This window comes from Drosophila pseudoobscura, chromosome X, assembly GCF_009870125.1.
Source record: "Drosophila pseudoobscura strain MV-25-SWS-2005 chromosome X, UCI_Dpse_MV25, whole genome shotgun sequence".
Taxonomy (NCBI): Eukaryota; Metazoa; Arthropoda; class Insecta; order Diptera; family Drosophilidae; genus Drosophila; species Drosophila pseudoobscura.
In genome coordinates this window covers 65,315,573-65,338,198 of record NC_046683.1, presented here as the reverse complement: position 1 = coordinate 65,338,198, position 22,626 = coordinate 65,315,573, and the positions used below count along the sequence as shown (strand labels likewise).

Sequence of the window (22,626 nt, the reverse complement as noted above, 5' to 3'; positions counted from 1 at the left end):
TAACTGTAACTCTGCGTGCATATGTGTGCGGCTTACAGTCGCTCGCATACACACCATACATCTGTACATACCTGTCCAGCAAATTAGCAAAACCGCAAAATATGTGTCGCTTTCAATTGCAATTGCAATTGCGATTGCAACTCGATTCGGACTCCACTCGAACTTTAGCCCCCTTGTCCACCGGCTTACAAACACGGCCAACACACACACTTTCAAAAAAACGCTACGCGACGACCACGGACTTTAGCACTTGCGTAAATATTTGTCTTGGCTAGAATACAAGTTGAAGACGCGAAACGGCATGAAACGAAACGTATTCTGGATCCCCGTTGAATGCAATGCAGCGCAGCGCCAAGCGCCAAAACAGAGAGAGAAATGGGAGAAAGAGAGAAATGGATGCAGAAGAGCGGTTCCCGCGGTTCAAAAATTTACTAAAAAATCCCCAAACTAGTGTGACCAATGCCAGTTTCTCTCTTTCTCTCTCTTGCTCACCCAATATTCTAACTGTCAGTTCTCTCTCCCTTTAAATAATCATCTATTTAATGTTGTGTTGTCTCGCATTTCCAAAATAGACTAGAAACACGCACATTTGCTCTCCCAAATAGAAATTACCTACGAAGAACCCAACTGAAAACCTTAATTTGCTCTTTTAACACACTTTATAAAAGCTTTTCATAATCATATTCAAATAGCCAGTGTAACCAGAAGGTATGTCGAATACGCGGCAGTTTTTCACAGTGGCTCTGTGAATGTTTCATCCCTGTGTAGCTGCCATGTAGCAGAAATGATTCCGTTTTATGGAAATTTATAGACATTTTTTTTACCTATATTTAATAAACAATCTTATAAAGGGGAGTACCTAAATTAACCAATCTTGCAGAAAATTGATTAGTCTATCGGATAAAACTATATGCTCCGTCCTGAGGGCTGTAGCTGGCTAGCAGTACCAGATCGAATATCAAAATTGAGAAATATATACACAACCCGAGAGCAGCGCTGCCGACGTCGCTGCTTTACTCGTTTTTTCCATTCACTTGTTCCACTTTTTTTTTAACGTACGCAGCAGCCCCAGCACCCCCGAAAATATGCTAAAATCCGAGGTGCAACACCAATTTTGGATCACCAAGAAGGCGGTCCAGCGCAAGCTGGGCTCCAAGGAGGACAAGCACATAATCTCCTCGGACGCGGAGCTGGACGCTAAGATTGAGGTGTTCAAATCAATATCGGACACCAGCCTGGAGCTCTGCAAGATAATCGACCAGTACCAGGAGCGCCTGTGCATCTTGTCGCAGGAGGAGTGTGTCTTTGGGCGCTTCCTCAAGGAGGCGGGCAAGCGGAGCAAGACGACGGGCAACAGCATCAACCACACAGCGAAGGCCATGTCCTTTGCAGGACAGCAGCGGATGTGTGTGCGGGTGCCACTGCTGCGACTGCAGCACGAGGTGGACGTGTTTCGCTGTCGCGCCGTCAAGGACACGGAGGTCACGCTGCAGAACATGGAGAAGGAGCGAACGGAGTACAGAGCTGCCCTGTGCTGGATGAAGTCGGCTAGCCAGGAGCTGGACCCCGACACGGGCAAGGGCCTGGACAAGTTTCGCACTGCCCAGGCTCATGTGCGCGTGGCCAAACATAATTTCGATGGCTACTCCTTGGATTCCATCCAAAAGGTAGAGGGAAGCGCCAGCCACTTTACGGCTTCAGCTAATTTTCTTTTTTCCAGATTGATTTGCTGGCCGCCGCCCGCTGCAATATGTATTCGCATGCTTTGGTCGCCTACGTGGCGGAGCTGAAGAGTTTCGCTCAGAAGGCGGCCTCCACATTCCAGACGATATCCAATGCACTAATTGCCAAGCCCAAGTACGACTTTTGTGTTCTGAAGGAACTGTCCCAAAATGAGGGCCCCAGCGAGGATGCGCCACCAATTGAAACCGTGGATAAGGATCAGTCGCTGTTCTTTGCTGTGAGTGTGTGTTTCCAGTGCCCTATGGCTTCATTCAGCTGAATTTGTATGCCTTTCCAGAGTGAATATCAGGACAAGCCAGACTCGGAGTTGAAGCCGCCCAGTGGAAAGAAGTCCCAGGTGGAGCCAGCCCCCGTCTGCGGTGACAATGAGTCCCTGCTCATAGAACTTGCCAAGCAGCTCGAGAAGGAGGACAGTCCGCTGATCGATGCTCCCGTGCAGGAGCAGGAATGCCCCCTGATGGGCGATGCCAATCAAACCAGCAGCACCAATAACAAGTTCTGGGCACGCATGTTCAATCCGCAGCTGCAGCAGCAACAGCAGAAGCCCATGCCTCCCACTACCACCACCACAGCCGCTAAGCCAGCCGCCAGTGGACCAGCGCCGGCGACGGCGTCGGCAGCTGCTAGCAAATCCCAGTCGACCAACAATCCGTGGCTTGACCTCTTCGCCGATCTGGATCCCCTGGCCAATCCGCAGGCGTTTGATCTGAAAATGAGTGGGGGACGCAGCGTAGCAGAGCAGACATAAGATCGGTTTCCGGCCCAATCCAGTCGGCAAATACGTATAGTAGGAGTACATATATCTTTGCATACACCTGTGGGAAATAGCTAGTCAAATGGAGGAGAATCTTTGGATGTAACTTTTCGCTAAACGTTCAAAAACTTTTTATGTTTTATTTAAATAAAATTTATATGGGACACAGCAGCTAGAAGAGGAGTAGTGTAGTGTGTGGTGGTTCGCTCTCATTTGACAGCCGCCTGCGCCTCCTTCTTTGAGTTGACCAGCTCGACAAGCTCCTTGACACGTCGCAGGCAATCCTTTTTACTGCGATTGGGTATGCACGCAGCAATGCGGTCCCAGCGATCGGGTGTCGTGGTCGGGTACGATTTGATGGCCTGCTCTAGCAGTGCCTGCTCCTCCTTGGTCCAGGTCTTGGATGCACCACCTGCACCGCCAGTGCCATTGGTCATGGGAGCTGCCGGTGGCGCAGCTCCTGCTCCTGCTCCTGCTGCTGGGGCTGCTGCTGCTGCTGATGGTGTCGATATGCCGTTCTGCTTCGGCTTCTGATTGTTCACCTGATTGGGATGGGCACCACCATTCTGCTTGACGTTCTCCTTGCTCTCTTGTGAGGGCGCCTCCTCGCCAATGGTAATGTCGTTTGAGACTTGCACTTCCTTCTTGGACTTCTCGAAGCTGGCAAAGGCGGCATCGTTGGCCTGCGTCTTGAGGCTGCTCTTGGAGTGATCGCTGTTCTGCAGGGCCTTCGCCTTGTTGAGGACATCCCTGGCCAGGACCTGGGCCCCTCCCGATCCACTATGCTGATTGATAAACGTTGCGATTACGTCCCAGCGCTGGGCAGTGCCAGCCGGGAACAGATTCACCGCCTTGATGAGCAACTGAACATTTTCGTTGCTCCAGAGTTCGCCCTTCTTCACCTCCTTGACGCCAGCAGCTTTGGGTGCAACGGCGGTGGCGGTTGCCAACTTCTTCGCCTGCGTCTGGTTGATCTCCTCCAGTTCGGCGGCGATTTTCTGTTCGGCTGTCTGAAGAGCAGCCACAAATGATTCGCGACCCTTCGACTCCATGGCCTTGTTCAGAGCCTGCAGCTCGGCCAGGTTAAACGTTTCGCATATTTTCTCTGTGCCCTCCATATGCTTCAGCTGATCCTTGTCGTTTTTGGCATAGTATTTGCAATCCTTGACCTTGTCCCGGAGCGTTTTCCGCTCCTTCTTGAGCACCTTCTTCTGCTGCTCGCGTTCAATACGAATTTGCTCGATGCGCTTCTGTTCGGCCTTGTCGGCGCGCTCTTTGGCCAGGGCCGCCTCGCGTACGGCCTTCTCCTGCTCAGCCTTTTGAGCCTGGACGGCATCCATTTTGGCCCGCTTGGCTGCCGCCTTGCGATCCTTCTCCTCCTGCTTGAAACGCTGTATACGCTTGTCGTTGTTGTAGGCCAGATTGACGAGGTCACGAATGCGACTCATCTCCTCCTTTTTTCGCTTGATGCGTGCCGCCTTGTTCTCCTTCTCGATCCAGCGACGCTCGTCCCGATCCTGACCCTTCTCCTTGTCCTCCTCATCCAGGTAGCTGAATTCACGCCACGATTTGAAGTCATACCAGAAGTTATAGAAGCGCTCCACCTCCTCGCGTTTGGCGTCCACCTCGCCAAATTCTGGCACCTGCGGCCTCTCGCTCCAGCGTCCGTTCAGCTTGAACATTTTGTTGAATACAGCAAAATAGTCATTGTCGATTTCTGTCTGTGAGGGTAGCGAGTCGTCGAATTCGGGATCCACAGAATCAAAGCTGCGTCGCGGCTTTGAAGTGCCTGATCGAAGGAAATAAATTGATGAATTAGAAAACAAATAGAAACAGCTAACTATAGTACAAACCCAATATTTCGTAGGCCTTTGTTATGCACGTGAAGTAGTCCTCGTCGTTGATCACCACCTCACCCTTGGCTTTTCGCTTGTCCGGATGGTGCTGCAGCACCATGCGTCTGTAGGCGCGACGAATGTCATCATCGCTGGCTTCGAATCTGCAAAAAGAAAAAGACGCAAACACATACTCCGTCAGTCAGACACGTGCTCAACAGACACACACACACACACACACACAGCCAGACAAACAAAGAGAGGCCAGGCCAAGATGGGAGCCTTACCTCAATTTGCCCAGACCGAGGACACTGTAGTGGTCTTGGTCCTTCCATTCCTTGGGATCCAGGGACTTGAGGTAGCTTATTTCCACTTCCTCGCCGACGCCCTCCAACTTCTCATCGGATTCGCTACGCTCGACACCACCTGGCGCGATTTTGCGGCGTGCGTTGAAATAGGCTAAGCCAACGCGCTCGATTTGGTGACGCGCGACCTTGAGCGGTACCTCCAACTCCAGGCTGTTAGTCATGACGTCTCAGTTACAAAAACGAGCACGTCTATTACATAAAACACCAACTTCACTTTGCAATTTTGTGTCACACAACAAATTCACAAAATTAATTCCTCGCTCTTTTTCCTCACCACGTTTACTTTAACAGTTGATTGAATTTAACAGAGAGAGTGTCCATAACTTAACAGTGGACTAACGATGGCAGTCCTGCAGCTGTAAATATCGATGTGCACGGCGTACATTCGTATACCGATATATATTAGTAGTTTTTAATTTCGTACTTGGCTTTGAAGTCAATTCAAAAGTATATTTGATGCTTTAGCTGTTGGCTTTGATAAAATTTGTATGATAGAAAACAGATGGCAAGATAGCCAAAAAACACAAATGTACTGTTCGTGTGCCGGTTCGTAGTCGTCTTTAAAAACACATCTCCCGGCTATAAGTTGAATAAATGAGGCACTGTTTATAGCAAACTGATGTTTTCAAGCACACACAGCCAGCCAGCACGCATGATAATCCCTGCTCTATTTTCCTCTCGCTCTCATTGCATGATCCTTCCATAATTTTTTAAGGTGTATTAAAGAGCATATCGTATAGAAACTTCAATACGCCGATTTTTTTAAATATTTTCTCACCCAAATTGAGCATCCCTTGCATCATTTAATCCACTGCATTGCATCACTAACCATACAGTATATACTGTATGGTTAGTGATTGCATTAATGTACTTGTCACTCATTCACTTGCAAACTTTGGCGCGAAACTCTACTATCCAGACGATAGTATCGATAGCTGTTTTGTGCGATTTTCTCACTGCTTAGTGGTAGAATTTTCATCGCAAAATGTTGTTGACCTTTTTTTTAAACTCTATTTTATAAACCGTACAATAAAAGAGAGCTGATAAAATTAGCTACTCTTGTAGAAACTTGATCCATTAATGATTTGTTGATATTCAAACGAATATCAAAATCGAGAACGATTTCCGATTATGGACAGAGATCAATTAACCCATTCTAGACCAGTGGGTATTAAAATACACTCTACGAAAACGATCAAACTTGAATAATTTTAGCGCAGCTCAGGTGAAAGATATCGTGGTCTTTTTTTTTAAGTAAAGAGAAAGGGAGAATTTACTAACAGTACTATTTTTCCTGTTTAACTCAAGTTATACATCTGTTTACATAAATGGGGGGCTAAGTGGGTTAAGTGCTTAGAATAAGAACAGACAACGAAAAACGAAAAATTAAAATGCTGCAAGGCATCAGAATCTCAAGCAACTATGAACGAATCTTATGAGAAGAGCAGCACCAGCACAGCGTGCTCTACACCCACAGCTGGGGCTTTGCCCGAACGCCACCACGATGTTAGCGACACATTTTACACCAGCCAGCGAAAGGGGAGGAAGTACGTGTTTCGGGTACGGCTGGACATCAACGGCTTTACACTGCAACGAGAATCGCCCAGCGGCACTATACTCAAGGAGCAGACTGTGAAAATATGCAACATTGTTGGGGCGCGTTGCATGCGTCTAAAGAAGACCCGCCGCCTGGCCGTAGCCAGTGCGTGCGCCTGCAGCAACGGCAATCCCAACTCCCCCGCAGCCTCGGTCAACCGTAGTGCGGCCACGCCCAGCAAATGCAGTACGGCCAGCAAGGAGAATTATCCCTGCGACGACGGCGATGTGAGCGCCTACCTTTATGTGTTTGCCTATGTCCTGAAGAAGAAGAGCCTGCGAAGTGAGTTCCACAGGGAGCGCACTGTTCTCACACTGCGCTTCCGGTCCTTTGACACCTTTGAGGACAATATGCGCGAGGCGGATCGCTGGTACCGCGCTCTGCGCTGGCAGCTACACCGCACGTTGGAGAGCATCTTCGTGGTGAGGAACGAGGAAGATCGGCGACGTCGTGTTTTGGTCATGCTCAATCCAAAGTCTGGGTCGGGAAATGCCCGTGAAGTTTTTAATATGCATGTCACGCCGGTTCTGAACGAGGCCGAGGTGCCGTACGATCTGTACGTAACGAAGCATTCCAATTTTGCCATTGAATTTATGAGCACCCGCTGTCTGGACGCCTGGTGCTGCGTTGTTGCCGTGGGCGGCGATGGATTGTTCCACGAGATAGTCAACGGACTGCTGCAACGCGAGGACTGGGCACAGGTGCTGCCCAACATAGCGCTCGGCATTATTCCGTGCGGTTCCGGCAACGGCTTGGCCAGGTCTATTGCCCATGGATACAAGTGAGTAGAAGCTTTAGAGTCTCTGGTAAACGTTATTTGTATTCTGGGTCTCCTTCAGCGAACCATACTTTAGCAAGCCAGTGCTGGGGGCCGCCTTGACCGTCATCAGCGGCTGCAGCTCTCCGATGGATGTGGTCCGAGTGCAGCTCCAGAGTCGTTCCCTGTACTCCTTCTTATCGATTGGCTGGGGCTTCATTTCGGACGTGGACATTGAGAGCGAGCGCATTCGTGTGCTTGGCTATCAACGCTTCACCATCTGGACCCTGTACCGCCTGGCGAATCTTCGCACCTACAACGGCAAGATTAGTTACCTGCTCACCGAGCAGCAGGAGCCGTCGGAACAGGAGGAGGATACCTCACACACTCCGCAGCTGAAGATGCAGACCAGTAGAAGCTGCAACACCCATATCGACAAACTGTCCAACACAACCAACAACAACCCGAGCTTCCATCATTCCACCGAGTACCTGCCGCATGAATTTGCGGATGTTATCTCGCTGGAGACGTCTATCAATCAATCGTTTCGCTCCCGCTGTGACAGCTGGCTTTCGGGCGGGTCCCGGCGCAGCTATTACTATTCCATATCGGAGAGCATCTATCATAGTTTGGCGGACGAGAGCGACATTGCCGTTCAGGCGGCAATTGCTCTGGAGAATCGGCAGCAGAACTTTGGGCCGACGAGCAGCCTGCCGGAGCTGGACGAGCCGCTACCGGAGGACGAAGGATGGCTTGTCGAGGAGGGGGAGTTCATCATGATGCACGCCGTCTATCAGACACATCTGGGCATCGATTGTTATTTTGCGCCCAAGGCCCAAATGAACGACGGCACCATTTATCTGATTCTCATACGCGGCGGCATCAGTCGCCCCCACCTCCTCAGCTTCCTGTACAACATGAGCACGGGCACGCACCTGCCCGAGGTGAACAACGAGTATGTGAAGGTGTTGCCGGTGCGGGCCTTCCGCCTGGAGCCACACGACAATCACGGCATCATCACCATCGATGGCGAACGCGTCGAATTTGGGCCGCTGCAGGCCGAAGTTCTGCCGGGCATAGCGCGTGTGATGGTGCCCAAGTGAAGAACGACAGGATGAATTTCAGTCACAGGAGCAATATAATCTCTTTATAGGAATCTCTGCATTTGTATATGTAGCAAATATTTGTTATTGGTACTTAGGGCTGGACGGACGAAACGAAACGAAAGCCAGTGAAAGAAGTTGTGCATTCTTTTTTCCATTTTGTAGTGGGCATGCTTCTACAAAATACCTATATTGTTAACATTTTTCAACATTATGGCAGTTATTAACAAAAATTACAAGCATGTATATACAATTTAAAAAATAACCGTCCCTCTAACTGTTTTTATTCCAGCAATGGGCAATCGACTTTTCTCTCTTTTTCGTGGTGGGATATCCTCTCTTCGTGGAGGGATTTTCATCGAAAATGGTATTTGACCTTTTTTGATTAAAGCTTGTTTCGTAAACAATCCAATATAACGGATAACGAATATAACGACTCATTAATCGGGGAAAATTATGTGTTCAGGGATGATGGTCCCAGCTAGCTACATACACATATATAATATAATTTCTGATCATGGACAGAGAACGATTAACCCATTGCGACCAGACCAGAGGGTGTTTAAATACGCAAGAACATTATGAAAGTTTAGGTAAAAGATATCGTGGTTTTTTTTAAGTTAAGTACTTCCTCTTAACTTAAAAAAAACAGATGACAGATGTAGAACAAGAATATATAAGTAGTATTACTTTTGCGTTTTAACTCAAGCTGTTCACTTGCTTATATAGAGGGGTGCTAAGTGGGTTAAGTTTGTTCACTCATCTCACCAACGAATGAATAAAATTTTGTGAGCTCCTGTAAACAATTCGTTGGAAAAAAGTGACAAAACCGCCAGTTGTTCTGTGTCAGCACATTCCATACCAAGAGAGAGGCTCTTGAATACCAAAGATATACAGTTTTTATCCGCAAAAGCAGCGTCAAGTGTTTCAATATGTCGTCCGAGGAGCTGGCGCCAATAAACGAGCAGGACCTGAAGGACCTTAAGGAGCGAATGAAACTGATTGTCGAAGCGGATCCCAAGCAATACCACAATGATTTCTCCCTTCGGCGTTATTTGCGCGCATTCAAGACCACAGATGACGCATTCCAGGTAAGATGTCACCTGAGCCCACCCCCGGCAGACGGCTTATTTTTTTTTAACCGCCCACACAGGCCATACTGAAGACGAACAAGTGGCGTGAGACATATGGCGTGGAGAAACTGGGCGAAATGGACCGCAGCCAGCTGGAGAACAAGGCCCGTCTGCTGCGCCACCGTGACTGCATCGGCCGTCCAGTCATCTACATTCCGGCCAAGAACCATGGGTCCTCCACCCGTGACATCGATGAGCTGACCCGTTTCATTGTGTACAACCTGGAGGAGGCGTGCAAGAAGTGCTTCGAGGAGGTCACCGACCGCCTGTGCATCGTCTTCGATCTGGCCGAGTTCAGCACATCGTGCATGGACTACCAGCTGGTGCAGAACCTCATCTGGCTGCTGGGCAAGCACTTCCCGGAGCGCCTTGGCGTCTGTTTGATCCTTAATTCGCCGGGACTCTTCTCCACCGTTTGGCCGGCCATTCGTGTGCTGCTCGACGACAACACCGCCAAGAAGGTGAAGTTTGTCAGCGATGATGTGGATCTATGCCAATATCTGATACCCGACATTCTCCCAACGGACATGTAAGCCGGATGGTCCCATCCCATCCGTTTGATCCAAATTTTAGTTTTAGACATACATATCTCTAAAGAGAAAGAAACCAGTACCTAAAGAAGGCGGAGAGGTGGCGAATGTCGCGAGGTGGAGGCTTCTGAGCGCTTTGACCCTGTGTAGTCTATGTGTAAATCGATGTGTTTAACAAGTGTTGATTTTATTTTATTGCCCAACCTACTAGTACAAGCGACTATTTTAGATAAAGGTTTATCTATGCGCATATTTATATTGTATATAGAATGAGTAGTAGACCCCCATATACCTTGTATTCGTATCTATATCTATGTATATGCATGTGTCGATGTGTACAGAAAATAAAGTTATAAAACGAAACTCGCAAAGATTGGGAAGCGGACACATCACACGTGAGTAATAGTGGCCGGCGCACACTTTCGCGACCCCACCTGATAGTGCTCAATTTTAGAGTTCTTATCAGGTGTGCCCAGACATGATATCAATCATAATCCACTTCTACAAAGATGCGACTCTTATCTAAATAGTGTTTATTGATTGGGAATGACATTCATTGATTTCAAAAGCTTGTTATTTTGCGCCAGTAGTGGGCTTTTCTGCGCTAATCAACACTGATCAGAGGTGCTCTTCAGACACTGTGGCTTTTTGTTGCAGTCTTAATTCCTCATACGCAATTATTTTTGTATGAAGTATGATGAAAATAGAATATAATTCAAACGTTTGGATAAGTGAGCATGGAGTGAGTCTACCTGTAGCTCCTGCGATTTAGCTGTTATTTTCTAGAGTTTTTCATTTATTTGCAAATTTGCATTTGCCAACACTACTCGCTCCACAACTGGTTATCAGCTGGAAATGAAACCAAACTCTCGGGCATTTGATAAGAAAAACTTGAACCCCCGCGGACTAGCTATGAGACTCCCCAATAACAACAAAATGGATAAGCCAATCAACCAGCTTGGGGCGACGGCAACGGCTTCTGAATTTCAGTAAAATATGGAGTGTTCACAGAGAAACATGTCGACCCCCATATCTGATGAGGCCCCAGTCCCGACCCCGCCTGCGCCTGCCACAGTGGCTTATATAGCCGCACTGGACGTTGGCACAACTTGTGTCCGTTGCTTTGTGCTCGACGAGAAGTGCCTGGTCAAGGGGTCGGCCGTTGATGAGGTAAGTTAATTGATCGTTCGTTAACTGCTGGCAAGATTTAATGAAAATGTGCTCTCTGTGTGTGTTGTTAGGTGGAACTATTAAATCCGCAGCCGGGCTTTTTCGAAATTGAGCCAGAGTGCTTGTGGCGCAAGATTGTGAATGTGATAACCCTGGCGATACGCGGCAAGTGTTTTTCTCCCCGCTCTCCCCTCACACAGCATGCTAATTCCTCGGGTGCCCGTTACAGATGCCAAGCTGACGCCCGCGCAAATCACCTGCCTGACCATCTCGACGCAGCGCTGTACATTCCTCACCTGGAACCACGAGACCGGGGAGTACTATCACAATTTCATAACCTGGAAGGATTTGCGGGCCCACGAGCTGGTGGATCAATGGAACAGCAGCTGGACCAAGCGCTCAATGAATAGTGTCTCCTTTGCCCTGTATTTGGTCACCAGACAACCTCGCTTCCTGGCCGGAAGTGTGCTCAAACTAATGAATGGCCAGGTGACGCCGCGACTGCTCTATGAAATTAACAACAACCAGCGCCTGAAGCAGGCCCTGCACGAAAACAAGGCTCGCGTAGAGCTGCTAGACTCTTGGATCCTCCATAAGCTGCGCTCTGGCAATGGGAAGAACACAAATGTCGAGCATATCACCGATGTAACCTCGAGCACAGCCACTGGACTGTACGACCCCTTCACGCTCAGCTGGTCGCCCTTCATTAGCTGGCTCTTTGGCTTCGATGTGAGTGCGAGATTGAAGGAATTTCGAAAGTGTATTAATACTCATGGACTTCCAATTCTAGACAAAGATCCTGCCTCGCGTGGTAGACAACGGCTACAAGGACTTTGGACACGTTCATCCAGCCGCGTTTGGGCCGGGCTGGGCCAACACCAGCATACCCATTGCCGCCTCGCTCAGTGACCAGGCGGCGTCCATGTGGGGCTCTCAATGCTTTAAGAAGAACGACGTGAAGGTTACCATGGGCACCGGGGCCTTTCTTAATTTGAATACGGGCTCCAAATGCCGTGCGGCAACCAGCGGAATGTATCCTCTGGTGGCCTGGCAAATGAAGAACAATTCGAAAAGCCAAGGCGGCGTCTACTGTATCGAGGGAGCCGCACATGACTTTGGCACTGTGGTTACCTGGGCACAGTCCTGCGAGCTTTTCAAGAAGCCAGACGAAACGGCGTTGATTGCGAAGTCTGTGCCGGATACCAACGGTGTGTTCTTTATGCCCGCTTTCAGTGGCCTGGGGGTGAGTGCGCAGTACAGCCCGAGGATGATAAACTCATAGACATACACTTCTTGCCGTCCTTTGTAGCCTCCTGTGAACGATTACCGCTCCGCCAGCGGTTTTATAGGTCTAACACCGTCCACTACCAAGGCCCATATGGTGCGGGCCTTGCTCGAGAGCATTGTCTTTAGGCTGGTCCAGCTGATCGATGCCACCGAAAAGGAAACCTCTCAAAAGCTCAAAGTCATTAGGTAATGTCCTTCTTCTATGCTCGCATTTTCTTCCACTAAGAATACATTTTTCTTCCATCAGAGTGAATGGCGGCGTCTCTCGCAATGACTTTGTCTGTCAGTTCTTGGCTGATCTTAGCGGCCTGAAGGTGGAGCGTGACGAGAACACCGAGTCCAGCATCATGGGGGCCACATTCATGGCGGGCATCAATCATGGCATCTGGAAAAATTTCGAAGATCTCAAGTGTTTTCGCAAGGTGGAACGTGTGTTCGAGCCACGTCTCAACGTCTACGAAAAGGTTATTGAGCGCATGGACAAGTGGTGCGGGGCCATAGACCGCTTCAGTGAATGGTACTAGATTTTGTGGACTGTGATCCTTATTCTACTTTTGGGCATTACTCTCTATTTGTTATACACTAAAGATATTAAATTACTTAGCGGCTAGTCAATATATGTAGATGTGGTAGTTAAATGCTGTCTGTCGGTGCTCTCAGTGACTCAGTTGAAGCGCTGCTGGAAATTCTGTTGCTGGTTGAACATCATCTGCTGCTGTTGTTGCTGCTGTTGCTGTTGCTGCTGCTGCTGGTGGTGGAAGTCCTGCTGGTTCCCGGCTCCGGACAGACGCACCCGCTTGGCATTCGGCTCGTTGGGATTCATCTGCTGCTGCTGCTGTTGCTGTTGTTGTTGCTGCTGCTGTTGCTGTTGTTGCTGCTGTTGCTGTTGCTGCTGCTGCTGCTGTTGTTGTCGCTTGTTGTCCGACTTGTCCTCCTGGTCGTCGTCGGTGAGGAACTCGCGCTTGGGATACGGAATGGGGCAGCCCGCAAAAACGTCCTGCGTCGGCAGTGGCTCCTCCTGGAAATACTGATCCTGCATGGCCTGCTCGGAGGTGATGCGCTTGTTGGGGTCCATAAGCAGCAGCTTCTGCAGTAGATGGAAAGCCTTGCTGTCGGGCTTGATCTTGTGCCGCTCCATGTACTTGGCCAGAGAACAGGTCGAGTAGGTGGAGCGCTTAAAGTCTTTTGTCAGTGTGTGATGCTCGGGCATCTTCTTGATGTCCTCCCAGTCCTTGTCCTGCGGAAAGCCCATCACGTTGAAAATGCGGTCCAGCTGGTCGTGATGGTATGGATTGCTGGTCTTGATGTCCTCCTGCCGGCAGTGAAAAATCGGCTCGGATGTCAGCAGCTCGGCAAAGATGCACCCAATAGCCCAGATGTCTATGGCCTTGGTGTAGTGGCGTGCACCCAGCAGCAGCTCTGGGGCGCGATACCAGAATGTCACCACAACGGGGTCCAGGTCGGCCAGTGGCTTCAGGGGGGCATTGAAAAGCCGGGCAAAACCCATGTCGGCTATCTTAACGCGACCCCTTTCATTGCCGTCGCCCATCACCAGAATGTTGGCTGGTTTCAGATCACGATGCAGGACCCAGTTGCTGTGCAGATAGTGTATGCCATCCAGAATCTGGTACAGCAGGCTCTTGACCATGCCCCGAGGCACAACCACTTGTTTTTTGGTGGCCTTGGCCGCACGGTGGAACTTGATGATGTGCCACAGATCGTGCTCGGCATAGTCGATGAGCAGGAACACTTTTCGGTCATTGTGCGAGAGGAATACCCGTATAAGGGTAATCACATTCTGGTGCTTGAGCTCCCGCAGCAAGGCGATCTCTCGGCACGCAGACATGGACAGACCGGTGCCGTCGATTTGCTTAAGTGCGTACTCCTTGCCATCGCTGTAAAAGAGAAACAATATTCAATGTTTGGCATTCTTTCTCCGAACAGCGCTTCTTCACCTCGTCTCCTTCCACTTGGCCTTGTACACGTGTCCGTAGGTGCCGCGGCCCACCTTGCAGCCCTCGTAATTGAACAGGTCCTCCACCTTGGTGCGCTCCATTTGCGTTTTCATTTTAAAATCGTAGTCCATTTTGCTAAAATAGGCCAATTCAATATTCAATCCAACAAATTGTTTGTAAATTATGCGGCCGCCAAATCAGCTGCTTTCCGATACCAACTATCGCTATCGTTATCTATGTGCGGTATACGGTCACACTGTTAGAAGCCACAAGCACGTTTCATTTGTTTTGATTTTGGATTCCGTAAAAATTCACCGATCATGGCTAAAACCAAGAAAAATATACGAGCCAAGGCTAAAGGAGCTGTGGGCGTGGCCAAGCAGAAGGCGCAGGATGTGCAGGCGCAGCTGAACAAGTCGGAGCGCCAGGAGCGACTGCTGCACAAGACCCTCACGCCCAAGAAGACAACAACGAAGAAGGAGAAATCAGCACTCAAGCACAAGAAACTGCTGCAGCGCTTCGCCGACTCAAGGAAGGAGCGCAAGAATGTCCAGTCTAGCAAGAAGAAACCCGTCGTTGGGGATCTGAAGCCTCTGCGCGATGCCCTGCCCTCGCTCTCGGACCTCTACAAGCTGGTGAAGAGCAAGTCGAAGGATGCCGCCGAGCAGACGGCTCTCACCGAGCCCGAGGCGCCGCTAAGCGTCAAGCAGAAGATTAAAAAGAAGCGCGCTGATATTGTGAACCGCGCCAAGTCCTTTGAGAAGCTCGTCAAGGACAAGCACTTCAAGGAGAACCCCCGTGGCGTGATCGGATCCCTGGTGCGCAACAAGTACCGAACGATGGAGGAAGACAATGAATAGACTGGAATACGTATCCACCAAAAGTGCCTGATCCCAGAGGAAAGACATTGCTTTGCACTTTCGATTTATTTATTAATTAAGATTTATCATTAATGTATATGCATTAGGTATAGTTTTATCATTTATCATTAACGACAATGCATATAAATATTACACATACGAATGTAAGTTGTAAGCAATTCATTTTTAAACGTAGACGGTCAACATAACGCAATTTTAATTCGAAAAGATTGAATGTGTGTTGTGTTTTGTAGTGTAGTGTAGTGTAGTCTGGGTGTTCCACCTCTAATGGAGAACAGAACTATGTCTAGAGCTACAATTACATCAAAGAATGGTTTCTATACTCGTAAATCTGTTTAGGTTGGTGTTTTCTTCTGTTCGTTTCTTCTTACAGTGTTACATCTACGTTATGGTTATTGTTTTATTAGCGGGTGTGCCGGCTCCTTACTGTGAGATCATTAAACGCTAGACAAACACACCAATCATTCAATCGATTCTTCGCCTGCACAAACAAAACAAAACAAAAAAAAACAGATATTCCCCAAAAGTGGCCTCTCTTTTCATGTACAAAAATTTCGAAAGCTGTTTCTGGACATTGATCCTAATCTTAGTTATTCACTAATTTAGGTTACAACCTAACGCGTTACAGTGTGATTCTAGACGTGATTGCAAATATATGTCGTTTTTTGTGTGCTGGGATTAGTATGGGGTTTTTGGGGTGTACACATATACAATAGAAGAAAATATATATCAACTATTTCTAGGCTTTTGCACATTAATTTTGAAACAACAAACTTAGACTAATTTGAATATGGTTCTCTCTGCGCGTTTTCATCGTCGCTGTTCTACTTGTTCAGTAGAAACATAAGCAGCCTGCAACAAGACACGAATTAGATGGAATAAGTAGATGTATTTATGTGCAGATGGATAATATATGCAAGGGTGCCTACCGAAAATTGATGCCTTTGTTGGCCAGCATACGATTGCATTCGCTTGAACCGCTGCCTCCAATGCCATCGGGCAGCGGCAGCACATAATAATCACTCTCAGTGTTCTACATACATATGAAAAGAGAAATTCAAGCTTTAGCATTGAAAATATTTGAGAATATGCATTTTATAGAGAGTAGCCCACCGTTTCTGTAAACTCGTGCTTGTAGATCTGTGTCGACACCTTCATGTCGGAGAATGGGCCCTTGAGGGCAAAGAAATGTATGCTCATGGGCGTGCTGGTCTTGGTCTTCAGGATCAGCTGATAGGTGATGGTGCGCTCGTTCGACTGGTGCGGATCGCGCTGGCTATTGTTGATGCGCGCCTTCACCACCCACTGCTGATTGAAGGCCGAAAAGCGGGCCGTCTCATAGAACAGCTTGTGTACATACTCGTCAGTGCGATAGGGTTTCATTTGCAGATCTGCAGGAAAGCAATCATTAAATACAGACTCTGACCAAAGCGCAGTCTCTTCCTCTCACCATTAAAGATGATCTTCTCGTAGCTGAGCAAATCGATCAGTGTATTGAACATCTTCTTCTCCTCTTTGATCTTCAGATCGTGGGCTTCGAGGGCAGCCATCACCTCGTAGCCGGACTTCTTGGGGTGCGAGCAATTGCGTTCGTGCTCGGTTGCTGGTTAGAATTACAGAATTACAAGATTACAGAGTTAGGCTTTATTGGGTTTCCATAAAACACTGGGTGGCACTCACTCTCGTGGTAGGGGCCGCGCCACTGGCAGCCAATGCGATGATATTTGCATTTAGTGGGACGCTCCTGGCACTCGTGCTGTTCATGACGTTCGAGAGATTTATATGGGAATTCTTTGTTGCAAAACTGTGGACGATACGAAAGTCAGAGAGAGAGAGACAGAGAGAGATGAAACCCGTGTGATACATACCTGACACTCGCTGGGCAGCTCGGAGGCGGCCTTCTCTACGGCCAGGTTACGTGATGCAGTGCTCTTTGATATCTCCACGCGGCAATTGGGGCACGTGGCAATCTGATCGCGTAGGCTGCAGAATGATGAAAGGATATGCAAAATTGTTAAGCGAACGATTTAATTTGATCAGCAAGAGAGGAGAGCAATGGTTGTGTGTTCAGGGTTCATGTTCATATGTATATTCATACCGTCCATCCGCCAGAAGGTGAGTGAAGCAAGCGGCGCACATCAGGTGGCCCATCTGGCACTGCAATTGAACAGATCAGAGGAGAGAAAGATTGTGGTGTTAGCAGGATCTCTTGTCAAGACATTTGATTGGTAGCATATGAGTATGGATATGGATATATTTCTATATATGTATATATGTACGAGTAGATTGAAAAACTAAAGCAAAAGTGGAATGAAAATTAACCTGCAATTAAAGAAAAAAGAAGAAAAGTTTGCTATTAGTCAAAATACGGTCTTTATGTGGGGATGAAGTGAGTGTGTGTGTGTGTGTGTGTGGAGGGGGGTAATGGAACGTAATGGACATTTCGTATCGGATGGGATGGAGTGGATCGGATAGATAAATGTGATCTGTTTTGGGGGGGAGGTGGGGGAAAGGAGGAGGTATAGAGAGAGAATATATATAGTACAGAGACCCCGTTGGTCTTGTGTTTCATTCGTTGGGTTTCATTCCGAGATTCCGACATTCCGATTCCGATTGAAATAAAAACGCTATGTTTGATTTGGTTTTATATTGCATTTTCCAGTTTGCACTTTCCTCTGCAAATTTATTGAAATCAGTTTTTTCTTTGTTTTTTTTTGAGGTTTTCCCATTTTTATCGTTTTTTGTTTTTTGGTTTTTATGTTTATTTTTTTGTATACATTTTAGAGTATTACTTTAATACTACGATGGAGTCTGGTTCTAAGTACTTAGCATTTACATTTACAATCTTTTACTTTTTTTGCATTCTTTTTTGTTTACTTTTGTTTGTCTTTTGCTTACAAATGTTAGGAGATCGACTTAACTAGGATTAATCATTAGCAGCGATAGTTAGAGGGTGTTAAAGTCTAGTCAAAAATTATAAAAATAGATTCCTGATTAAAGGTCACAATTCTTTATCGTTTTATTCGTGTGTATTGGGTCCAATAGGGGCCACTTAAATGGAGCTGGAATCGCTGTATCTGTGTCTGTATCTGTATCTGTATCTGTGTAGTTCTGTATCTGTAGTTGATGTGTATTTCTTTTGGAATTGAATTGAAAAATGGTTTTCGAGGAGAAATTGATGGATATTGTTGGGTTAGTTTGTTGGGTGAATATTCAGATAAGGCACTGAACGGGACGAGACGGGACGGGACCGGACGACGCCGTTGTCGGAGGAACCACGTTGTCAGCCCTCATATCATTATTTCTGTATGGTTCGTAAGTTATTTCGGTCTGGGGGTATGCGGGCCTCTTTCATTTTGGAATTTCTATTTCAGGAATCATCCGCCGTCAGAGGAGGCGACATATGCGACCATTCCAGAGACAGAGAGAGAGAGGGAGAGAGACTTTCAAGCGATAAGCAACATTGTTCGATTGTTTGATTGTTCGTTTGGTTTGTTCATGTACATATGTATGTATGTGTGTATGTGTACATATATCCCCAAATACAGACAAACACGTATACAAATAGATATATAGAGATGCATCTGGAAAGGGAATGGCAATTTCGGAGTCAGTGTCGCCTGCAAGTTGAACGAACTCCGAAAAGTCCGCAGAGAGAGCTAATTTATGACCTAGAGCAACTGCAGCACCAGCAGCCTTCAATACGATCCGATTCGATTGTTTTTTGAAAAGAAGAATCACAAAAGAAGAATCTTGACCCGTTTTATCCCCGCTTCGTGCTTACTCTATCATGCCTCTGGCTCTCTAGCTCGGGCTCTCTCACTCTCTCTCACCGATGCAGACACAACAGAACCCAGCTGATGATGTTTTTGTAGATAATAAGCCACGAGAATGATGGAAGGGGGCAAGTGGATGAAGAAAGCGGGGTAGGTAGGCATGTAGGTAGCACGAAAACATGCTGCAGAGATCACACACACTAGTACGAGCATTCTCTTTAACAGGTATATGTTTTACCTCTCCCTCTCTCTGTCTCTCTCTGTCTCTCTCTGTCGGACACCCTAAGAAAACACACATGCACATGTGGCAGACAAACTGGTAAAACGGGTTTATTCTAGATTACACGTCTATAGATCTAACAGCAAAAGAAAGAACAACCTGCAACAGCATTCTGATTGTTTCACGTAAGAAACAGTCTCCTTAAAAGCGTTTCCTTCCAGCTTTTCAATATTGCGTTGTTTGTCAGAATCCCAATCCAGGAATCCAAGTACCTTTTCCCCGGGGACCGAACAGCTGATTTAGCCCATGCGGTGTGCAAGAGAGGGACAACGAATGTGTCAAAACAACGCAGCTAAAGCAAAACAATAACAGAGAGCGTGCACACACGCACACACTTTGTGTACATGTATATGCGAGTAGTGCCCACACATACTAGCAAATGTCAATCAAAAGATATAGAAATGCAAAAGAGGAAAGTCACGATGGTTTCTGTCCAACTTTCTATAGCTTCAGAGGGCAGGCAGATAATAATTAATTTTCTGACTTATGCGGGTTGTTCTTCCTCCCCAATCATAGCGGCAAGAGACCTTTGGACGGGATATGATTCATTTGCTTGTAGGCTTGGTCACGTTTTGGCAATACAGTGGGAAGGGGTCCTGAAAACGCAGACACATTTCCTGTTGGCATACTATTTTAAAGATTCCCTTTCGAGCATTGCTAAACCATTTTCACCGGAAGATTTTCGTCATTAAAATCATTTATGCATGTATGCCAGTTGAAGCCCACCGTAAAGACGTTTCAATGACGCAGTTATCGTATTTCACGGCACATGTATGTATATATGTATGTATGGATGTACCCACATATGCATGCATGTGTGGCTGGTTTTGACGAAAACGAAAGAGAGCGAATTCAACCACGCATTACGTAAAAAAATCTAAATTCTCAATATTTGAACAAATAATTTAATCAATCAGAAGAGAATAAGCTATCGCATGAATGAAAAAGAATGGCCTTAAAAGCGGAATGAAAGAGAGGAAGCTGAAAGAGACACACACGCAAACTTATTCAAATTGAAAGCATTGCAAGCACTTTTGGTGATGGGGCCGAGTCGTAGCGGGGCAGCTGCTGCTAAAAATAGGCCAAATCGAAGCAACACCACATCATACATAGATTCTACGGGAAAGCCAGCAGCAATTCCTATTCTGATTTCGGCTTCGTGACGCAATACAGAAAACTTTTGCAGTAAATGTTACTGCGCAAATGTCAGCGGGGTGGGGTCGTGGAAGGGGGAGCAGAGCCAGCCCACAGTGGCCCAGAGTGTCAAATGCAACGCGGAATTGGAAATGAGTGCCTGGCGGGGGTAGGTTCTGTCGCCCGTCTCTAAAACGCAATAAAGTGCATTAGACACAGAGTGCGAGCGAGAGCGAGAGCGTATGTGTGTGTATGTATGCTACGTAAGCGAACATTGGGGCCCTCTCTCTCTTTAATTCTGATATGCGCAGCAGTAAGAAATAACCAAAAACGTGTGTGTGGGGGGAAACAGTTGCAGCGGATGCCTGGCATTGCTGTTTGTTGTTTTCAAGGCGAGTGCAAGGCAGCGGCGACGTAACAGTCGTAGCAGCAAGCGAGAACGAGAGCAAATAAATACACGCAGCATAGTGTACTGTCGGTCTCGCTCTAGCACAGCTGTGAGAGTAGTGCATTCTGGGGGCGACGGAGGGAGTGGGTGGGTTTCCTCTTACAGCTGGCGATTTGTTTGTATACAGAATGGTACACACACACACTATAGCTCTCGCACACACACGCACACAGATAGAAAAAAACAGGCCCTTTGTTGTAGTTTTTCTGTAGCTAAAATTTTGGGGGAAAAAGAAAAGAATTCGGGCCTCCACGCTGCACTCACCTGGTACATGGCCGTTTTGGGCAAATCCAGGCAAACGGCACAGCAGAGGGCTGTGGAGATGCGGTAGGCCAGCTTCTCGTGTGTTCCCGATGCCGCGGCAGCGCTTGACAGAGCTCCCCCCGAACTGGAGGAGGCTGCATCGAGACATGGTTTCTTGGACGGCGGCTCACCGCTGATCTGAGTGTCGAGTGGCACTCCCACTACGTTGTTGCCACCGCCCCCGCCCCCGCCATTGCCACTGCTGCTACTGGTGCTGCTGTTCGAGGTGGAGCTAGCCGAGGTGGAGGCCTGCATCACCTGATTGTCCCCCAGCATTGGCAGAGTGGATGTGGGGGGCTGCTGGGCCGCGGAACTCGAAGATTCCACATTTGACATGGTTCTACTTATTTTTTGTTACTTTCTTTTTAAACAGATTTTTTTTTATTTTTTCGATTCGTTCTAAATCAAATGTCTCTAACACACACACTCAGGTTTCCAAATTGACGTTTGCTCTCTTTCTGACGCACACACAAAAACACCTCGCACACTCAGTGCGAGTCAAACAGTGTCAAACTGCACTTCACTATTGCACCACACAACAACTTTCTTGGCTTTTCCCAATTTCTTGCAGCTCAGCTCTCCCGGGGACACGGGGACCAATTTAGTACATTAAATTGTTTTGTTCCCACTCAGCTCAGTTCCGTTACAAATCGTCGTCTGTGCTTGCGATTCGAAAAAAAAAACAAAAGTAAGGCCTGCCAACTACGCGGTAACTACACATTTTCTACATGATGGGAGGAAAAAGAGGGTGTGGACAACAGATAAACAGATAAAAATGCAAGCCAAGGCGAGGAAAAATCCACCTCTTTTGCCCAATATACCATGAAGACAAGAAGCCGATTTTTTCTTCAAGGTATTTTGTTCTCACTCGCGAGGTGAGGTTTGTACGAACCTTGTCATTCGCGTTTGCTGTTTTCCCCTGTTTTCCATACCCTTTTTTATAGCCCATTAAAATTACGACTCATTTTTTCGTCGCAGGCGAGAGCACATATCGATAAAAAATATATTTATATTGTCACAGTTTCAAAGTAAACCGTAAATACTCTGAAGAATTGTATTGAAATTCCTCATATTCCCCGTTTTCGATATTCGGTTTACTATTGCTAGCTAGCTAGGACCCCTAAGCTCAAAGGTTATTATTTATCCGATTGATAAATCGATTTCCTACAAGACTGGTTAACTTTAAGCTCTCATGTTTATTGGATTGTTTATAAAATAAGGCTTAAGCGATAACGGCCATCAACGATTTCCACTAAACTAATTTTGTACACGCTAACTACACCGTTGATATATATTAACTACATTTTTATACATCCTTATGTAATTATCGAAAGCGACACCTGAAGGGGAAATGTGTACGTTTAAAAAATGGTCGGCCCTTTTTTCATAAAAACACCATGGAAGCGCCAGTGTGTAAAACTCCGTTATTAATTTTTATTGATACATTTTCGGTTTTTTTTAGAGTGAGACCGTTTATTTTATTAGTACTTGCTCTCTCTTCTTTGGGACTTACTCTTTATTTTGTAGTGGGAAATTGTCCCAAATCAAGGGAATTTTTCCGGGATACAATGT

The 22,626-nt window shown here is 47.1% G+C and overlaps 8 protein-coding genes across 9 annotated transcripts; 5 read left to right on the top strand and 3 right to left on the bottom strand.

The window, feature by feature from the left end:
- The first annotated feature begins 583 nt into the window (after positions 1-583).
- ICA69 (islet cell autoantigen 1-like protein) lies at positions 584-2,668 on the top strand. 2 transcript variants are annotated; one of them, XM_033382686.1, is made up of 4 exons: positions 584-708; positions 1,064-1,667; positions 1,721-1,960; positions 2,021-2,668. In XM_033382686.1, the coding sequence occupies exons 2-4, from the start codon at positions 1,086-1,088 to the stop codon at positions 2,489-2,491; spliced, it is 1,293 nt and encodes a 430-aa protein (XP_033238577.1). In that variant the 5' UTR covers positions 584-708; positions 1,064-1,085; the 3' UTR covers positions 2,492-2,668. The 2 variants fall into 2 exon arrangements, with proteins under 2 accessions (XP_033238577.1, XP_001352725.2); XM_001352689.4 differs by lacking the exon at positions 584-708 and having other exon boundaries at positions 835-1,667.
- On the bottom strand, positions 2,601-5,067 carry LOC4812195 (dnaJ homolog subfamily C member 2). The gene is made up of 3 exons (XM_001352690.4): positions 4,620-5,067; positions 4,351-4,496; positions 2,601-4,286 (listed from the first exon to the last, which is right to left on the bottom strand). Exons 1-3 carry the CDS (start codon positions 4,859-4,861, stop codon positions 2,707-2,709), a joined length of 1,968 nt encoding a protein of 655 aa, XP_001352726.3. The 5' UTR covers positions 4,862-5,067; the 3' UTR covers positions 2,601-2,706.
- Positions 5,068-5,973: 906 nt separating this feature from the next.
- Positions 5,974-8,422, top strand: Sk2 (Sphingosine kinase 2). The gene is made up of 2 exons (XM_001352691.4): positions 5,974-7,078; positions 7,137-8,422. Exons 1-2 carry the CDS (start codon positions 6,123-6,125, stop codon positions 8,155-8,157), a joined length of 1,977 nt encoding a protein of 658 aa, XP_001352727.3. The 5' UTR covers positions 5,974-6,122; the 3' UTR covers positions 8,158-8,422.
- Positions 8,423-8,889: 467 nt separating this feature from the next.
- On the top strand, positions 8,890-10,109 carry LOC4812071 (CRAL-TRIO domain-containing protein C3H8.02). Its single transcript, XM_001352692.4, has 2 exons — positions 8,890-9,248; positions 9,311-10,109. The coding sequence occupies exons 1-2, from the start codon at positions 9,090-9,092 to the stop codon at positions 9,821-9,823; spliced, it is 672 nt and encodes a 223-aa protein (XP_001352728.1). The 5' UTR covers positions 8,890-9,089; the 3' UTR covers positions 9,824-10,109.
- A 524-nt stretch (positions 10,110-10,633) lies between these two features.
- Positions 10,634-12,900, top strand: LOC4812186 (putative glycerol kinase 5). The gene is made up of 6 exons (XM_001352693.4): positions 10,634-10,990; positions 11,062-11,155; positions 11,220-11,719; positions 11,781-12,233; positions 12,300-12,463; positions 12,525-12,900. Exons 1-6 carry the CDS (start codon positions 10,817-10,819, stop codon positions 12,799-12,801), a joined length of 1,662 nt encoding a protein of 553 aa, XP_001352729.4. The 5' UTR covers positions 10,634-10,816; the 3' UTR covers positions 12,802-12,900.
- Cdk8 (cyclin-dependent kinase 8) lies at positions 12,827-14,458 on the bottom strand. Its single transcript, XM_002135422.3, has 2 exons — positions 14,233-14,458; positions 12,827-14,172 (listed from the first exon to the last, which is right to left on the bottom strand). The coding sequence occupies exons 1-2, from the start codon at positions 14,361-14,363 to the stop codon at positions 12,942-12,944; spliced, it is 1,362 nt and encodes a 453-aa protein (XP_002135458.1). The 5' UTR covers positions 14,364-14,458; the 3' UTR covers positions 12,827-12,941.
- A 63-nt stretch (positions 14,459-14,521) lies between these two features.
- Positions 14,522-15,260, top strand: LOC4811973 (protein FAM207A). The gene has a single exon (XM_001352694.4). The coding sequence runs from the start codon at positions 14,553-14,555 to the stop codon at positions 15,090-15,092; it is 540 nt and encodes a 179-aa protein (XP_001352730.3). The 5' UTR covers positions 14,522-14,552; the 3' UTR covers positions 15,093-15,260.
- A 14-nt stretch (positions 15,261-15,274) lies between these two features.
- On the bottom strand, positions 15,275-21,773 carry LOC4812539 (cysteine and histidine-rich protein 1 homolog). The gene is made up of 8 exons (XM_001352695.4): positions 21,016-21,773; positions 17,212-17,270; positions 16,982-17,096; positions 16,794-16,917; positions 16,564-16,716; positions 16,227-16,504; positions 16,043-16,146; positions 15,275-15,965 (listed from the first exon to the last, which is right to left on the bottom strand). The coding sequence occupies exons 1-8, from the start codon at positions 21,388-21,390 to the stop codon at positions 15,938-15,940; spliced, it is 1,236 nt and encodes a 411-aa protein (XP_001352731.2). The 5' UTR covers positions 21,391-21,773; the 3' UTR covers positions 15,275-15,937.
- Between the last annotated feature and the right edge of the window lie 853 nt (positions 21,774-22,626).

Coding starts and splice junctions, on each gene's coding strand:
- LOC4812195 (XM_001352690.4), bottom strand. CDS start 4,861: ATGACTAACAGCCTGGAGTTGGAGGTACCGCTCAAGGTCGCGCGTCAC. Junction 4,497..4,619: donor CTCGGTCTGGGCAAATTGAG/GTAAGGCTCCCA, acceptor TTCTTTTTGCAG/ATTCGAAGCCAGCGATGATG. Junction 4,287..4,350: donor AAAGGCCTACGAAATATTGG/GTTTGTACTATA, acceptor TCCTTCGATCAG/GCACTTCAAAGCCGCGACGC.
- LOC4811973 (XM_001352694.4), top strand. CDS start 14,553: ATGGCTAAAACCAAGAAAAATATACGAGCCAAGGCTAAAGGAGCTGTG.
- LOC4812539 (XM_001352695.4), bottom strand. CDS start 21,390: ATGTCAAATGTGGAATCTTCGAGTTCCGCGGCCCAGCAGCCCCCCACA. Junction 17,097..17,211: donor CACCTTCTGGCGGATGGACG/GTATGAATATAC, acceptor ATCATTCTGCAG/CCTACGCGATCAGATTGCCA. Junction 16,147..16,226: donor AGCACGAGTTTACAGAAACG/GTGGGCTACTCT, acceptor ATATGTATGTAG/AACACTGAGAGTGATTATTA.
- LOC4812186 (XM_001352693.4), top strand. CDS start 10,817: ATGGAGTGTTCACAGAGAAACATGTCGACCCCCATATCTGATGAGGCC. Junction 10,991..11,061: donor AGGGGTCGGCCGTTGATGAG/GTAAGTTAATTG, acceptor GTGTGTTGTTAG/GTGGAACTATTAAATCCGCA. Junction 12,234..12,299: donor CCGCTTTCAGTGGCCTGGGG/GTGAGTGCGCAG, acceptor CGTCCTTTGTAG/CCTCCTGTGAACGATTACCG.
- Sk2 (XM_001352691.4), top strand. CDS start 6,123: ATGAACGAATCTTATGAGAAGAGCAGCACCAGCACAGCGTGCTCTACA. Junction 7,079..7,136: donor TCTATTGCCCATGGATACAA/GTGAGTAGAAGC, acceptor GGTCTCCTTCAG/CGAACCATACTTTAGCAAGC.
- LOC4812071 (XM_001352692.4), top strand. CDS start 9,090: ATGTCGTCCGAGGAGCTGGCGCCAATAAACGAGCAGGACCTGAAGGAC. Junction 9,249..9,310: donor CCACAGATGACGCATTCCAG/GTAAGATGTCAC, acceptor CCGCCCACACAG/GCCATACTGAAGACGAACAA.
- Cdk8 (XM_002135422.3), bottom strand. CDS start 14,363: ATGGACTACGATTTTAAAATGAAAACGCAAATGGAGCGCACCAAGGTG. Junction 14,173..14,232: donor GCCAAGTGGAAGGAGACGAG/GTGAAGAAGCGC, acceptor TCTCTTTTACAG/CGATGGCAAGGAGTACGCAC.
- ICA69 (XM_033382686.1), top strand. CDS start 1,086: ATGCTAAAATCCGAGGTGCAACACCAATTTTGGATCACCAAGAAGGCG. Junction 1,668..1,720: donor CCTTGGATTCCATCCAAAAG/GTAGAGGGAAGC, acceptor TCTTTTTTCCAG/ATTGATTTGCTGGCCGCCGC. Junction 1,961..2,020: donor ATCAGTCGCTGTTCTTTGCT/GTGAGTGTGTGT, acceptor ATGCCTTTCCAG/AGTGAATATCAGGACAAGCC.